Source organism: Strongyloides ratti (genome assembly GCF_001040885.1).
Source record: "Strongyloides ratti genome assembly S_ratti_ED321, chromosome : 1".
NCBI lineage: Eukaryota > Metazoa > Nematoda > Chromadorea > Rhabditida > Strongyloididae > Strongyloides > Strongyloides ratti.
This window is the reverse complement of record NC_037307.1, coordinates 3,399,423-3,416,089: the sequence shown is the minus strand read 5'-3', so window position 1 is coordinate 3,416,089 and position 16,667 is coordinate 3,399,423. Positions and strand designations below refer to the sequence as shown.

Sequence of the window (16,667 nt, the reverse complement as noted above, 5' to 3'; positions counted from 1 at the left end):
ATTTTTATAAGATAAAATTCATATTATATTTGAATAAAAATATCAAAATCTTATTTTTTTTTTATAATATATAAACATATTTTTTAAGTGAATATAATATGAATATGCATTCATTTTATATATGCTTTTATGTCAAACTCAAAATTCTAAAAATTGAAATTCTAATTTAAAATTTAATTTGATAATTATACAAAAAAGATATTAAAAAATAATTGGTAATAAAAAGATTTTTAAAAGATTTTATTTGGTAATTAATATAATTTTGTGAAATATATTTTATTGAACTTTTTTTGATGTTATCAAAAAAAAAAATTTATCAAAAAACGTGTATTTACTAAATTTTATCTTATCCAACATAAAGATGTCTGTGTAACAAAAAAATTTTTATCAAAGCACAACATTGAAAATTTTCTATTATTATAAAATATTTCAAAAGTACATCGTAGATTAATTACTATGTCTTCTGATAAAATATCAAACTTCATTAGTGTAATAGTAGGAGATCTCAATAGAAATTTTAAAGTATTTGAAATAAATATAAAATTTTAATGTTATAAAATTTTGACACTTTTAGGTGTTAACAACTATTGAAAAAAAAAGTTGGTTTTTTTTATTAAATACTAATTCATACAATACATAATATATTTTTAATTAATTCTTATAGTATTTAATTAGTGAAAAACAAAAAAAAAATTTGTTAGAATTTCAATAACATACTATAATACATTACAATTATTAATATTTCTTTTTTTTTTACAAGTGTACAAAGAAATTATAAATTGATTTAGCTGTAAAGAATAGTTTTGAAAAAAAAATTAATTTAAAAAAATGTTATGAAGTTGTGTTTTCAATTTAATCTTTATATAATATCAAATGAATTTGCAAAAATATATTATTATACAATTGAGGTATTAAAAAAGTTTTTTTTTTCTTTTTGAAATATAAAGTAAATAAAAATATTCTTTTTCTTTATATTATTTTTAGCAAGACAATTTGATTTTTTAGGAATACTTAATTAAATACTAATTAAGAAATTAATATTAAATTGAAGTAAGACTTAAAGAGAAAAGAAATAACTTATGGATATCTAAAAGACAGGATAAGGAAAAATGATAAATTGAATGGAAAATGGATTTAATTACATAAGCATTTATAACATTTAGGTCCATAATAAGTTAAAGTGTTAAAATTTAAAAATGTCATTGGTATTGTAAATAATAATTTCCTGTGTAATCGTAAAGGGCATATCTAATTGGTTTTTAGGGACATAATTTATAATATTGTTAAACTTTTTTTCTAAAAAACCTATTCAAAATAAGTAAATGAGAATAATAATTTGTTTATTAATAATTACTAAAATTTAAAATTGAATATGACAAAATAAAAAAAAAGTTTTAAGGCAAGAAGAAAGATTTAGTATTGCTTTCAAATGTTTGTTATCAGATATAAAAGAAGATTGATTCTGCTAATCTTGATTAACACAACAAAGAATAAAAAACAAAAAAAAATTGATGTTATATTAGAATAAGTGTAAGATTTAATGTTTGCATTTAAAATATATTTTAACTCAATTATAGATTATTTAATAAATACCAATACCATTATATATTTTTTTGAATAAAAAAAATTTTACAACTTATTAAGTTGATGTGAAGTGTTTTTATATTATAAATAAATATTATATATGAATGTTTTTCAACTATTGCTTTGCTTTTTTTTTTTCTTTTTAACCATTATTTGTAAATTTTATTTAAATAACATAAATTAAACACAGCAAATATATTGAAATTATTTAATAACAATAATTCTTTTAACAATCATTTTTTTTACATTTCAATTTTTTTTTTAAATGAATTACTTTATAACTTTAAAAAAAAAAGTTTAAATAAAATTATAAAAAAAAGAAAAAAATCATTGGTTTTAATATTTTTATATCAAATATTTTTATGATCACCAGTTTTAATAAATCTAAAATAAATAAAAAAAATTTTAAGACACTTTACCACAAATGATATACAACACGACTACGTAAGCATGATTTTAGAAATGAGTTATCAATATTAGGTATACTTGTTACTTCATTTAATTAATAAATATTTAAAAATAATTTATATATGGCTACTCAATTAGCATTATTTGCTTCTCTTATTCTTCCATTGATTATATCATGGCTAGGTTTATATAATGAATGGGTTCCAGAAATCAATCGAAGACTACCTATATATTTTATAGATACTTTGGCTTATGTATGTTATAAAAAAAAAATATACATATATATATATTTAATTAATTATTATTTTTTTAGATTCCATTTTTTGTTATTGGTGGTTTAGGAATGTATGCTGTATTTTCAATTATATATGGTGTTGCTACATTTAATGATTGTAAAGAGGCACAAAAAGAATTGATGGATGAAGTTATGGAAGTTAAAAAAGAATTAAAAGAAAGAAATATTATTTCATAATTCTTTTTAATATATTTTATTAAAATAAATGTTACTAATTTTAACTTATCTCTTTTAAATAATATGAAGTTACTTTATTTGGTTGTAAGATACATTCATTAGCTTAATGAATATGTAATATTCTATTGATGTATTGATTAATTATTATGTTTTTGTTATTGTATTCTATTGTTTAAGGAGGAATTTGTTAGCCTTTGAATTATATTGATACTGTAATTTGCCAAAATTTTAACTTCATTCTTTTTTTTTTTCCTTTTTTTAAATTAATTATTTAAATTTAATGAGAATTTTTCATAATGAAAATAACTTTTATATTTAAAGTTTGGTCGTATTTTTTCAGTATAAAATTATCTAGAAATCCAATAAATTAAAATAAAAATAATTTTTATTTCCTATATTAAATAAAAATGGAAATTGTCTAAATTTAATGAGTAACTTTGTTGATGTCTTATGAGAAAATAACCTGTAAAAGATGTTTAAAATATAAAAAAAAAATAAATTAAGGTGATTTTATATTTATATTTACCATTAAAACCAATGGCAATTTGTTATTTTCATATTACCTTTTTTAAAAACTAGTAAAGTTTATTTTAAATTTTTATTTTTCAATCTCAAAGTGTGATAAAAAAAAAAAGATATTTTCTATCTTCATTGTTGTTGTAAATAATCTAAAAAGATAAAAATCAACATTCATAAAATAGTTAAAAAGTATAATTCTAGATTTTATCAACACATTATCTGCTATTTATGAAAAATTGTTTTTGATACAATGAATCAAATCTAATAAAGTTATCATACATTTATTATTTTTAAAAATTAAGTAAAACAATAATAATTAAGCTAATTTATTCATATTATAACCATAATAACAAAATTTATTTATCATAACTATTACTTTTGCCAATATAAATTTTAATTAAGAACTTTTTTTTTATGGATAAAATAATCATTATCTTAAATGTCTGGTCATAATAAATTATTTCTTATTGTAATTATGAAAAATAAATGTTCTTACATTTATTTTTTTATATTTTTTTTCTGATTAACAATATTTGAAATTTATTTTTTTTTAAATTTAAATTACTCAAATATTTTTAATAATATTTTGATAGAAATTTTGATAAAGAACAAATAAAACTAAAAATTAATTATATTTGTATGCCTAAAAGGAAAGTATCTTTCTAATAAGATATCATAAACATTTTTAATGATATATATAATATATTTATTTATTTATAATTTATGGACAAATAGTTAAAAATATTTTTTTAGATGGTAAAAATAAATTTAGATATATTTTTTATACTAATAAAATATGTAAGATGGATATATATTTTAAAAAACATACTAATGATATTTTTACTTATAACATTGCATAATAAAGTAACAAAAGGTGTATTATGTTTACATATAAAAAAATCTTTTAAAAATCATAAAAATTATCTTTATAGTGATATTAAAAAAATAAAAAATGAATTGATGTATCATTATGAGATGAAAAAGAATTTTGATGTTTCATTATATAAATATTTATTGGAACTTAACTTTTTAAAAAATAATTATCCAGATGTTTCAAAAGAAGAAAAAATGCATCCTGTATTTTTAACATCAATGTCAAATAAGTATATTTCAAGAGGTATTGGTTTAATAAAGTCAATACAACACTTTTTTCCTAATTCAAATATAATTGTTTATGATCTTGGTATTACAAAAAAAAATTTGAAACATTTAAAAAGATCGTGTAATGTTATTTATAAAAAATTTAATTTTAAAAAGTATCCTAAACATGTTTTGGATTTAAAAAATTATGCCTTCAAAGCTATTGTTATTGCAGTAAGTTTGATAACAAAATATTTTTTTTTGTAAAGTATAACAAAATTTTAGGAAACTTTACGTGATTATAAAGCAATTTGGTATATTGATTCTAGTGTATCATTTACAAGATCTAACTTGACAGATGTTTACAATGCAATGGAATCAAAAAAATCATCATATTTTTTACATTCTAAAGCATTTCATGGTATAGTTAGAGCAACAGCTTCAGAAACTTTTAATTATTTTCCTACAAATATAAAACAAATTGTTGAAAAAAGAGGTTTAATGTATCAAGCTGGACTTGCTTACATTTTAAGAGAAAATGAGACAATGAAAAAAATTGTTAAATGGTATCTTTTATGTTCATTAGAAAAAGATTGTATTGCTCCAAGACATTCAAAAAGAGTATGTGACTTTTTAACTTCAAATAAGTATGGTTATAATATTGATGATTGTCATAGATTTGATCAAAGTATTATTAATATTATTTTATGGAATACCTATGAAGGAAATACAACTGAATACACTAGTGGTATAAAAAACTTTTATCTTATTGAAAGAAAAAGAAAAGATAAATGGTATAAACTTCAAATGTGTTACTAAAACATTATCATTATGAAAGCCAATATTTAAAAGTCATGTTTAACTATTATAATTTTATTCTTGAATTCACTTAAAAAAAAATAAAAAATATTTGTTGATAAAGCAATATTTATTCATTTTAAAATTATATAACTTATTTGTTTTAAATAAAATATTAGATTTAAAGATAAAAACCATTTATAATAAAGTTATAATTAATTTAATAATTAAAATTGGGATTTAAAATTTTAACTTTAATACATTACCTGCTTACAGGTTTTACATCCTTAATAATTATTAGACAATGAATAATTTTCAAATAATAAGTTTTAAATATCAAAAAGATTAGTTTCCATACTCCAACTATATAGTATTTTCCATTTTAGAAAATAAAAGTTCTAACAATTAATCTTAAAATCAGTTCAAAAATAAATTTTTAAATTTTAATAATATTTTTCAAATATATGTTATATTATGTATATTAAACAATATATTATTATTCAAAAACATTTTTTTCTTTTGTTTATTTTACAAATTAATTAATTAACCATATATTTAGATTCATTTTTTTTTCTTGTAACAAATGATATTGAATTTATTAAAACTTTTGAAAAATATTTTAATATGCAGGAATTCTTTAAAATATCTTTTATTTATTATTCTTTTTACAAAAATTTGTAATACAATGGTAAGCCATAAGACAAGTATATATTTATTAACTATTCATTAAATTCAGGGAATAAAAAATATAGCAAATTATACTAAAAATTTAGATAGAATAAAAAATGAATTAAAATATAGTAATGATATGAAGAAAACATTTGATATATCATTATATAAATATTTGAAACAATTAAAATTATTAGAAAAAGATTATCCAAATGTTACGTTAAAAGAAAGGAGAAATCCTGTTTTTGTTACACAGATGTCTGATGCATTTGTTCCAAGAGGAATTGTAATGTTAAAATCAATTTTAAAATATTTCCCAAAATCAAAAATTATAGTATATGATCTTGGACTTAGAAAAAATAATATTATTCAATTAAAAAAAGTTTGTAATGTTATATATAAAAAGTTTAATTTTAAAAATTATCCCAAACATGTTTCAAATTTAAAGACATATGCATTTAAAGCTATTGTTATTGCAGTAAGTTATAAAGAATATTTTAATAAAAAATTATTCATATTTAGGAAAGTTTAAAAATCTACAAATCTATATGGTTTATAGATTCAAGTATAACTTTTACAAGATCAAATCTAACAGATGTTTACAAAGCAATGGAATTAAAAAAATCATCATATCTTTTACATGATGATCCTGGACATGGTATTCTTAGAGGAACCGTCTCAGGAACTTTTGATTATTTATCATCTAATACAACAAAATTATTAGAAGAAAAAGTTACAATGTACCAGTCAGGACTTGCATATATTGTAAGAAATAATGAATCAATGAAAAATGTTATAAAATGGTTTGTTTTATGTTCATTACAAGAAGATTGTATTGCTCCAAAATATTCAAAAAAACAATGTAATGGATTCAAAAGTGATCGTTATAGTTATAATGTTGATAATTGTCACAGACAAGATCAAAGTATCATAAATATTATCTTATGGAATGCCTATAATCAAAATGTAACTGAATATACAAGTGGATATAATAATTTTTATAGAGTAAAAAGAGGCCAAAAAGGTCAATGGAAAAGTTTATTATTTTGTAAAAAATAAATTATAATTATGTAATAATTAAAAATTAAAAAAAATTTATAATTTTCTAACTATTTTTAATATAGATAAGAGGTGTAATAAAATATTCCTCAAAATTTATCTTTTTAGATGGATAAAAATTTTTAAAAACATTTTTGGTTAATTTTTTTACCATAAATTTTAGAAAGTTTTATAATTGTTTTACTACAAAAGATTTTGAAAAATTTTTTATATAAAATTTACGTAATATGAAATTGACTTTAATGCTGTTCCAACTCTATGCTATAAAAAAAAATTTTTTTTCAAATTTGAAAACAGGATTATATTCATTCGATAGCCCTTAAAAAATCATGAATTTCTAATATAATCAAGGCTATGCTAGAATTAAAACTTTAGAAGTTATGGTGATTTGAAGTTAAAGGCGAAAGTGGGGAATATTTTTTGAAAAAAATTGCCTTTTGCGATACAATGGAATTATTTGAAATTAAATAAACGATTCTAGACCACTTTTTTACGACAAGTTCATTAAACTAAGTTTTATTTTTGTAGGACGTCTCAAACTTGAGATATGGCAAGAAATGTAACTTGAAAAACCTTTTCAAGAACGTGCTCATAACTCAGGCAAATGAGATCGTAAAAGCGTGAAATTAGATGCGCTGGACTTCTTATAAGTTTTTAAACATAGTCTACGTTGAAAATTTGTTCATAAAATCAACCCATTTTGAGATATGATAAGTGATATTTTTGCGCGCTTAACCTTTTGTCATCATTTTTTTATATCTCATAAAGGATTAAAGATATAAAAAAATTTTAAAGGTAGACCCTAAATGAAAATTGATTAGAAATCTATTACAGAAAATTGCTTCGTTTTATGTTAACTTTGAAGCGAGATATAAGAAAAGGCGGAAAATTTTATAAAATATTCATTGTTCTCGACAATTCATTATCTAAAGTTAAACTTGACATATATCAATGATTATAGTGTCATTTTTTTCACGTTAAAAAATTTATCATGAACAAATTCTACTTGTTCAACCTTATTTTTAATAACTTTTATATAATTTTATAATAATTTTTTTAATTAAGTGGAAAACTTTTATATTTGTATTAAAAGTGATAATATTTCTACTTTTTATAACATTTATTTCATTGTAGTATTTTTAATAATAAAAATTTTGATAAATAAATATACAAAACAATATTTGAAGTATATTTTTTAATGGTGATACAATATTTTATCATTTTATTAGAAAGTTTACTTAATATATTATTTTAAATTTTATTGTACATTCATTTATGTATATGCTCTTGATATTTATTGTATTAAACATGTGCTTTTATATTTATTTTTAATATAGTATAAAGAAGATTTTATTTTTAGAGTATTTCAATTAAATTCAAATACACTTTAATAAAAGTTTGAAGTACATTTATAATATATTTCAAATTTTATTTGCAAAAAGAAAGAGAAAAATTTATTAAAATCTCATACCAGTTACAAATTCCTGATAACATCTTTTTAATAAAACTTTTACACCTTGCCATGTTTCTTCAGCTGTATATATAAGATGCCATTCACGCATCTGAAAAGCAAACCATGTTTTCCATTCTGGTGGAAGTTCAAATAAGTATATATAATTTACATCTGTATTTTTTTTTATCCAATCTATGGCACCACCAGAAGCTGCCATTTTAAAAAGATCAGCTGCAGTACCAACTTGATACTCAGTTCCTCTATGAGCTTTTATAGAATTTTTTATTTTTTCACCAAGTTCCATCAATTTATCATAGTCTGGTGGATATTCATGAAGTTTATAATTATAAGGTAAGACAATAAATTGACCATGTGTATGAAGAGAAATAAGTCCTTTTAATTTACCTTTAATTTCATTTGATAATATAAAATCACGTACAGCTTTTGTTTCAGGTTCTGAAAATGGATAAGGTCCCTGATATTCATCAGAACATGGATTTCTAAAAGTTTCTGATTTATAATCAAAACCTATGTCAAAATTTCTATTCAAATCAACACCATCACAACAAATACCACTTTTAAAATAAGTCCATCCAGTACAATTTTCTGGTGCTTTATTTTTTCTCCATTGTCTGATCTATGAAAAAAAAAAGAGTAATAAAATAATAATAATAATAAATATTTTTACAATAGATTTTTTAGATGACTTTGAATAAACAAAACCATCTGGATTAAGTAAAGGAAATACATAAATATTCATATCATTTATGTATCTAGTAATTTCATCATTCTTTTCATATCCATCAACAAGTTCTTTAATAAAAAACATAGAAAAATGTACAGCAGGCCATTCTCTAGCATGATTACCACCATCAATCCATACAATAGGTTTTGAAATATTATCAATACTTTTACCAATTTTTAAACCTTCCAATGTTCTACCTTCATGAGAATGACCAATTTTTACAAGTTTCACAAAAGAAGGATTATTTGAAGCAACATTTCTTATAAATTGTTTAATCTCTGTATACCCATGATACTTACTAAAATCAAATGGTTGTATATATCCATATAAAATAATAGGAATATAAATTATTAGAAATATCCCAAACTTAATCATATAAATATATATAGATATCAAAAGAGATAGTTTAGTGGTAATAAACAAAATAACAAAAGTTACAAACTATTTATAATATCATGATATAAGGTCAGTTTAATAAATGATGTTAATGGTATTTCAATTAACATTAATCACTACAATTTAAGTAATTAAATTTTATATATTTATAATTATCCTCAAGATATTTTAAAAGAAATAATGTTATTGTTAATATAAAAATAAAGTGCTATTTTATGAAAAAACTTATTTTAAATTTATTAAAAGTTACTTTCTTTATATAAAAAAAAACTATTTATAAAAACTTATTCATTTAATTGAAAATTTTCTATATAATATTTTATAAAAGTATTTTTTTTATCTATTAATATTAATTAATAAGACAGAAATAAATAAATAAGTGTCAAAATATTTATTTAAACATCAGGTTTCCATTTAGAATTATAAAATTAACCAGTTGGTTGAAACTTTGACGTATATCTTAGGTAAAAGTTAAATAGAATATTACATTTTGATCTGTAGTGTAACAAATGAAATTTCTATGTAAAAATATACTTAAATAATTAAATAAACCGTTTATAAAAATGCAAAATTAAAAAATATAGCATCTACAAAATTAAAAAAAAAACAATTTTGAAGTAATTTAGTATGAAATGTATGTATAATATACTAGTAAATAAATTAATAGGTTTCAATTAAATATCTATTATATTGTATAAAAATTTATAAATTTAAAATTAGTAAAGATAATAATTTATCCTATTCATATATATTCTTTTACAAATAACAATAGTGATATGATATTTTCAATTTTTTTATTTTCTCTAATTAAATATATTATTTATTTATATAAATGTTTTTTCTTGATTAAAAAATTATTAACTTAATTTAAGTTGATTTAAAATATTAGCTAATTTGAATTTATTTATTTTTATGGAAAGAACACATATATAATTGATTATCCATTTAAACTTGAATAAATTTATAGATAACATATGATTAATCTTTTATATAATAAACTTGTAAACAGTTGATTGTAATTTGAAAAGAAGATAAATAACATTATCTTGTTTCAATAAACACTTTATTATTCATGGGTGAATTTTATAAAATGATAACGTCTATTTATTTTAACTTGTAAATAAATAAATTTTCTTTTCTTAAATTATTGTCTTTATGTCATTAATATTTTTGCTAAAAGATATCATTAATAAAAAGTTATTTTAGCATTTTATTTTGTAATCAAAACTTGATAATATGATCAAGTTTTTGTTAATAAATTGAGATTTAATTAATTTTAATGTAATTGAAAATTATAAAAAATGTTAAATTTATCAATAATGAGTATAATTTTTATCTTAAAATTTTTTAGTTCATTAATGTGGCAGTTGTTACTAGTTTAAATAAACACAAATATTTAAATTATAATAATGATATTTGAAAAGTTTGCAAAAAAGATAAAGGAAAAATAAATTGTTTATAAAAATTTTAACATTCACAAAACAATAAAATATAACATGAGAAAAGTTATATACTTTCTTATGTTATTTTTGTATATAAAAATAAAACAGTATTGATAGATAATTTAAATTAAACAAAAATTAATGATGTATACTATATTTTGGAAAGTTACAATTTTTTTAAGTAAGCTACAAAATAATGTTTTATTATTTTAAAAATAAATGTTTAAAAATAAAAATGTTTCATTTGAATTGTTGTTTTATTAATTTAATGTAAATTTTGAATATTACATAATGATAGAAACTAAATTAATATTGTAAAATTTATTTATTTAAATTTTTCAATGTAATGTTTACAAAAATTAAGCTAATCATTAGATATTTTTATGTGTTGATAATTGATGTTAATATCATTTTATTATAATGAATGAAAGTCTTTATAAAAATATTAAAAGAATTGTAGATTATACTTTACAAAATAAAGTATCATATCGTGAAAAATTTTATGAAATTGAAAAAAAAAGTTATGACTTTTCAAGAGAGTATGAACCAAAAATTCATGAAATTCTTTTGATGCAACTTATAGGAATGGTAATATCTTTTATAACAATAATTCAAGCTCTAAGAACTTTGGTATATTATAGATATGAAAAATAATTTTAAAAAATTTATATCATTATTATTAAAAAACTTCTTAACTTTCCTGATTTTAAAACAATAAAGTTATTTTTTTTTCTCGTTCCTTTTTTTTTTATTATGATTCATACATTTTTGTTATTTGTAATTTTACTATCCTTTTTCACCATTTATTTGAACATTTTTTGTTGATTAAAATCAAATTTTTTATAAATTATCAAGGTAGAAAAAAAACTGATTAGATCTAATTAGTTAGAACGAGAAAAAATTTTACTTTTATTAAATTTGATCTAAAAATATTTGATTTTATAATAATTTAAATCATATGTAAGAACAAATTTTGTAAAAATACCACATCATAGAAAAAAATAAAGTACAATGATACTTTTGAGTTACATAAAATCAGATATAAATTGATAGAAAGCAAAGATAAAACTTCATAATTGTCATAATATCTATAATAACATTTTTTTTTTATGAATATTGAAATTTTTTCTAATAATAGTTATAAGTTACTGATCAAGATTTAATACTATATTTTGATAAAAAGTATTCCTTTGAAAAATATTAAAAGTACTATTTTAAGAAGAAAAAATAAGTTGATAAAATAAAATGATAGATAATAGTCTTAAAAAAAATCATATTTTAAATATTTTTTTTATAAAAAAATAAAGTGCAAAAAATATTTATTATTAATAGCTTTTATTATTATTAAAACACCTTGATTAAATGTATGTATTTTTTTTTAACTTTTAATTATGTAGTTAGGTATAATAGACATACTTATGAAAAAAAAACATGGTAACAGAAGTTGACTGTTATAAATTAGGAACATCAAAAATATACTACAAGTTGTGATTTGCTCAAACCAATTTTTTTAAATAACTATTTAAAATGTGTTGAAATATATAAAAAAGATTTCCTGTTAACTTCTTAATTGAAAATATAATCATAATAAATATAAATTTTTTTTTCTATCTTCTTTGCCATAAAAAATATTTTAAAATACTACTAGTTTTTAAAAGTCCCTAGTATGTTTCTAAATATTTTTGCACTTTGATAATAATTTATCAACACAAAATATTATAACAAATAATTCAATATATATAAAAAAAATAATATATGTTTATTTTTATAATATTATCAATCATTATTTATATTTAACTATCTTAGCAAAATATCATGGTACGATTATGGTATGATAAACTATACTAATAATTTTTATTTTTTTTTTAAAAAAATTTTATATTAAGAAAGATTATTAAATTATAATTATTAATATATATATTAATTTATCAAAATGATATAAAATATATATTGTTTACATAACCTTGATTATATTATAGTTATATCAATAGAAAGTATAAAAAATAATATTATATGGTATGATATAACTAACAAAAATTAAAATAAAAAAAAAATATATATATATTTTTTTTTTAAATAATATTTATATAGTTGGTCCCTAATAACAAATTAAAAAAAAAAATATTTTAACAATTAATTTGTGGATGAAAAGTTGGTAGAAAATGAAATGGAGTACTTCCTCAACATTGAAAAAGAGCCTTTCCTTGACAAATTTTTTAATATGTCTTTTAATTATTTATTCTCTCATTAACAATTTTAATGGTATGGTAAGCAATAAAATCAACATATGAATAATTTGACCCCTTCAAAATGACATAAGTCATTATATGGTCTGTTAAAAAATTTAATGAAATTAATTTAGAATTGATATATATAAAGATATCAATTTAAAAATTTGATCCTTTTTTATGTAGGTATAAGAAATAATATTATACATTGTTAATGTTAATTATTGAAAAGAGAAATATGTTATCCTGTTTTCTTTGTTGTCATGTTAGATTACCCCGGTGTCTCGTGGTTTCCTTATACTTGATTTTATTTTTAAACATCTTCAAAAAGACACATATTGTGATATAAATTGTTTGTACTGAAGAGGATAATGTAAAATTGTTCAATAAATTTATCTTAAAATCAAATTTTCTACCAATTTATTTTTAATTTAAAAAAAAAAATTTTTTTTTTCTTATTCTATTTTTATTAAAGCTTAAAGATAGATAATAAAATAATTTAATATTTTGTTATAAGTCTATTATAACCTTATCAGATATTTAAAAATATTTATATGATGCAATGAAATAAAAAAAAAAAATAATAACCCTTATCATTTTACCTGTGCCAGGTATATCATCAATAACATTTTGGTTATCATAACTAACAAAAATACAAAAATTTTAAATAAAAAAAAAGCTTATAATATCAATCAAAAATATTATAGGTTATTGAAGATTAACAATCAATGACAAAATATATTCAATTTTTTTTTTGTATTTGATATTAAAAAAAAAAAGTTTGCCATTACATATTAATGGTTGATTTTTTTAACCTATAATTATTATCACAATAAATGATGATAATATTTATTATTTTTGTTTTGTAAAATAATTAAAAATGAAAAATAAATAAATGTGAATAATAATAAATTTTTTTTTTTCTAAAGTTAAAAGATATCAAAAAAGTTAATGGAAGAGTGAATTATTATGCATGTAAAATCCTGACACCATTACAAAATGTAAAGATGATGGCGATAGTAAGTAATATGGTTATTACCATTATAACTATGTAATACCATTCCGAGAAAATGTAATTTTTATCAACTATAAACAAATGTCATTTTATTATGTCAAAGGCAACTTCCAATTTACGCTATATATAATAACTATTTCTTTTGTAAAATTAATTCTACCATTTTAAAATATAATTATTTCATCTTTTTATATTATTAAATAGTTTTATAGTTATATTATGACGTATTATTTTAATGACTGATAACATATATCTTTTTTAAATATCTATGAGAAATCCTTATTGTAGGTTGTATTGTTATTTTATCACTTAATATATCATTCATTGTTAACTTATTAATTAATGATTCAAGAAAAAGTAAAAGGATAACTAATTTAGATAAGGATTATTCATCAAACTTTTTCTTCAAAGAAATGCGGTATTTTTTTTAATAACTAATTTATGAAGTTTTTAATAATTATCTAATCTTTGTGACCTATCAAAAAAAATATACTATCTTAAATTGCCATCATTTATTAAAAAAAAATTTTTCCTGTTAGCAATTTATTGCCTCTACCATATATATTTTAACAATCATGGTATGGAACCACATTTACATTACTAAATATCGTTGTAATGTGGCAAAAGAATAAATGTTGATATTAGACAGTATAAAAATGTTACATGAAATATGTTGATTTTAAACTATCTCAAAAAACAATTTAAATTATGCTGATATTTGTCTATGTGAATTAATACATTAAATAAGTGGATTATGTTGATATTGACATAATTCAAATTCTTCAAAATAATACTTAAGAAATTTATCTTCATCACCAACTTTTGTAAATTGGTTAATATTTCTTCTATAAATCAAAAGGTAATACCATTAAATTTTAATAAAAAAAAAATTTCTTTTTTAACAAATCTTTTTAATATTAAAGATGTTAAATATATATATATAACAATTATACATTTTATTAATAATTAAAACTTTTTATTTTATTATTATTTTCTATAAAAAAATATATAAAATCAATTCCATATTTATACTTTTAGTTATTATAAAAAAGAAAATTATTTTTTTTTTATAAAATAAATATCATTAAAATTTAGTTTATTACTATTTTATATGTGTCATTTTTTTATTACTAACTTTTTTCTACTTATAATAAATTTATATAGTGCAAAAATTTAAATATATTAATATACTTTTACTTTTACTTTTTTTCACACTTTTCTCCAAAAGATAAAATTTTTCTACATATGTATAAAAATTTATGTTTTTATTTTTTTTTTTAATAAAATAAATTTGTTTTATAAAAATTGTCTATAATATTATATTGATAACATTTTATTTTAAATAGCTATAAATATGTATCTAATTCTAGTATAATTTTTTTTTTTTTGAATTTGACTTATTTTAAAAAAAAATATTAAATGATTAGAAATTTATAAAAATGTCAATTTTAGATGATAAAATATATAATATTTTAAAATAAAGATAAAAAGTATAGTCTAATTTTTTTTACAATAATATTTATATTTAAATATACTAATTATTTTTGATAAATAGAGCAAAAATTAAAATTAAGATTACCCATAAAATAATTTTTTTTTTCTTATATAGATATTTTTTTTGCAAAAATATATAAATTTATGATGGTATATTAAAAAGGATTTGTCTAGTTAAAAAAGTTTTCTATAAGTTAGTAAGGTAATAAGTAATTAAATAACTTGATCCTAATGTCCATGGTTAATCTTGATAAGTCTTGTAAAAATGTCAAATGTTGTAAATCTTTTTAAAACTGTTATAACAATGATATATAATATAAATGCGAGAAAAAAGTTTACAAAGACTATAATATCTATAATTAAAAGTATTTTAAGTTCTTATATTAAAAATAATTTACTGTAAATTAATTGTTTTAAAAATTTTTTATTGGATTTCTTGAAATTAAAATACTCAGATTAAAATGATATTTAGTAATTTTTAAAGTATGGCCATTTGTTAATTTTCTTTATTATAAAATTATTGAAAAAATCCATTTTTCAAACTTTTTTCTTAACATTTTTGTGCATAAAAATATATAATTTTTTAAGATAACAAATATTTAGACTTGAAAAATGTAAGTAATATTTTCTTTAAAACTTTTATTATATTTTAATTAAAAATTAATATAATAAAATTTACTTCATTAATTATTATTTAGAAAAACATTTTTTTTCCATAAATTATAAGATATCGACATAAAAAAGAAAATATTCTTTATATAAAGTTTCGGAAGATTTAATATGATTTAATAAAATTAAAAATTGTCTTTTTTAAATTGACATATTAAAGAAGACTGATCTATTTTTAATATTTTATTTGTTGATAATTGTTTTACCAAAGTTCAGTACACTTTTTATTTAATCAGAAATATTTTATAGATATATTTTATTTTTTTAATTTTAATAAAAAAAAACTTTCATATTTTTATATTTTTAGAATTTGAAGAAAAAATCAAAAGTTTAAAAATTAAAATATTAAAATTTTTTTTTAAAAAAAGTTTCCTCATGCCATTAAGAAGTGGGCGTAGGGCGTGACCAAAATGTTATTGTCACAAAAATTTTAGTATATTACCAAGATAAATGCCTTTGAAGATTGGCTTTAGAATGAAAAACATATGAGGTCAAAAGGCGTGTTGAATTTCTTGATTAATATTGTCTTTTATGAAAAGTATAAATATAGATGATATTTATGATACAATCTAAACAGGTTATTTCCTTCTTACTTGATTTGGTTATCTTTTTTGTACTTGTTCATATTACAAAATT

The 16,667-nt window shown here is 18.4% G+C and overlaps 4 protein-coding genes across 4 annotated transcripts; 3 read left to right on the top strand and 1 right to left on the bottom strand.

Annotated features, from left to right (window-relative positions):
• Positions 1–2,114: 2,114 nt before the first annotated feature.
• Positions 2,115–2,464, top strand: SRAE_1000110400 (Dolichol-phosphate mannosyltransferase subunit 3 family-containing protein; the record flags this gene model as incomplete). The annotated part of the gene is made up of 2 exons (XM_024648017.1): positions 2,115–2,246; positions 2,306–2,464. The coding sequence occupies 2 exons, from the start codon at positions 2,115–2,117 to the stop codon at positions 2,462–2,464; spliced, it is 291 nt and encodes a 96-aa protein (XP_024502038.1).
• Positions 2,465–3,943: 1,479 nt separating this feature from the next.
• SRAE_1000110300 (Protein of unknown function DUF1647 family-containing protein) lies at positions 3,944–6,589 on the top strand (the record flags this gene model as incomplete). The annotated part of the gene is made up of 5 exons (XM_024648016.1): positions 3,944–4,297; positions 4,349–4,857; positions 5,492–5,549; positions 5,598–6,008; positions 6,053–6,589. 5 exons carry the CDS (start codon positions 3,944–3,946, stop codon positions 6,587–6,589), a joined length of 1,869 nt encoding a protein of 622 aa, XP_024502037.1.
• A 1,457-nt stretch (positions 6,590–8,046) lies between these two features.
• On the bottom strand, positions 8,047–9,162 carry SRAE_1000110200 (Peptidase M14, carboxypeptidase A domain-containing protein; the record flags this gene model as incomplete). The annotated part of the gene is made up of 2 exons (XM_024648015.1): positions 8,047–8,679; positions 8,731–9,162. The coding sequence occupies 2 exons, from the start codon at positions 9,160–9,162 to the stop codon at positions 8,047–8,049; spliced, it is 1,065 nt and encodes a 354-aa protein (XP_024502036.1).
• A 1,883-nt stretch (positions 9,163–11,045) lies between these two features.
• On the top strand, positions 11,046–11,279 carry SRAE_1000110100 (Hypothetical protein; the record flags this gene model as incomplete). The annotated part of the gene is made up of 1 exon (XM_024648014.1): positions 11,046–11,279. One exon carries the CDS (start codon positions 11,046–11,048, stop codon positions 11,277–11,279), a length of 234 nt encoding a protein of 77 aa, XP_024502035.1.
• Positions 11,280–16,667: the final 5,388 nt, after the last annotated feature.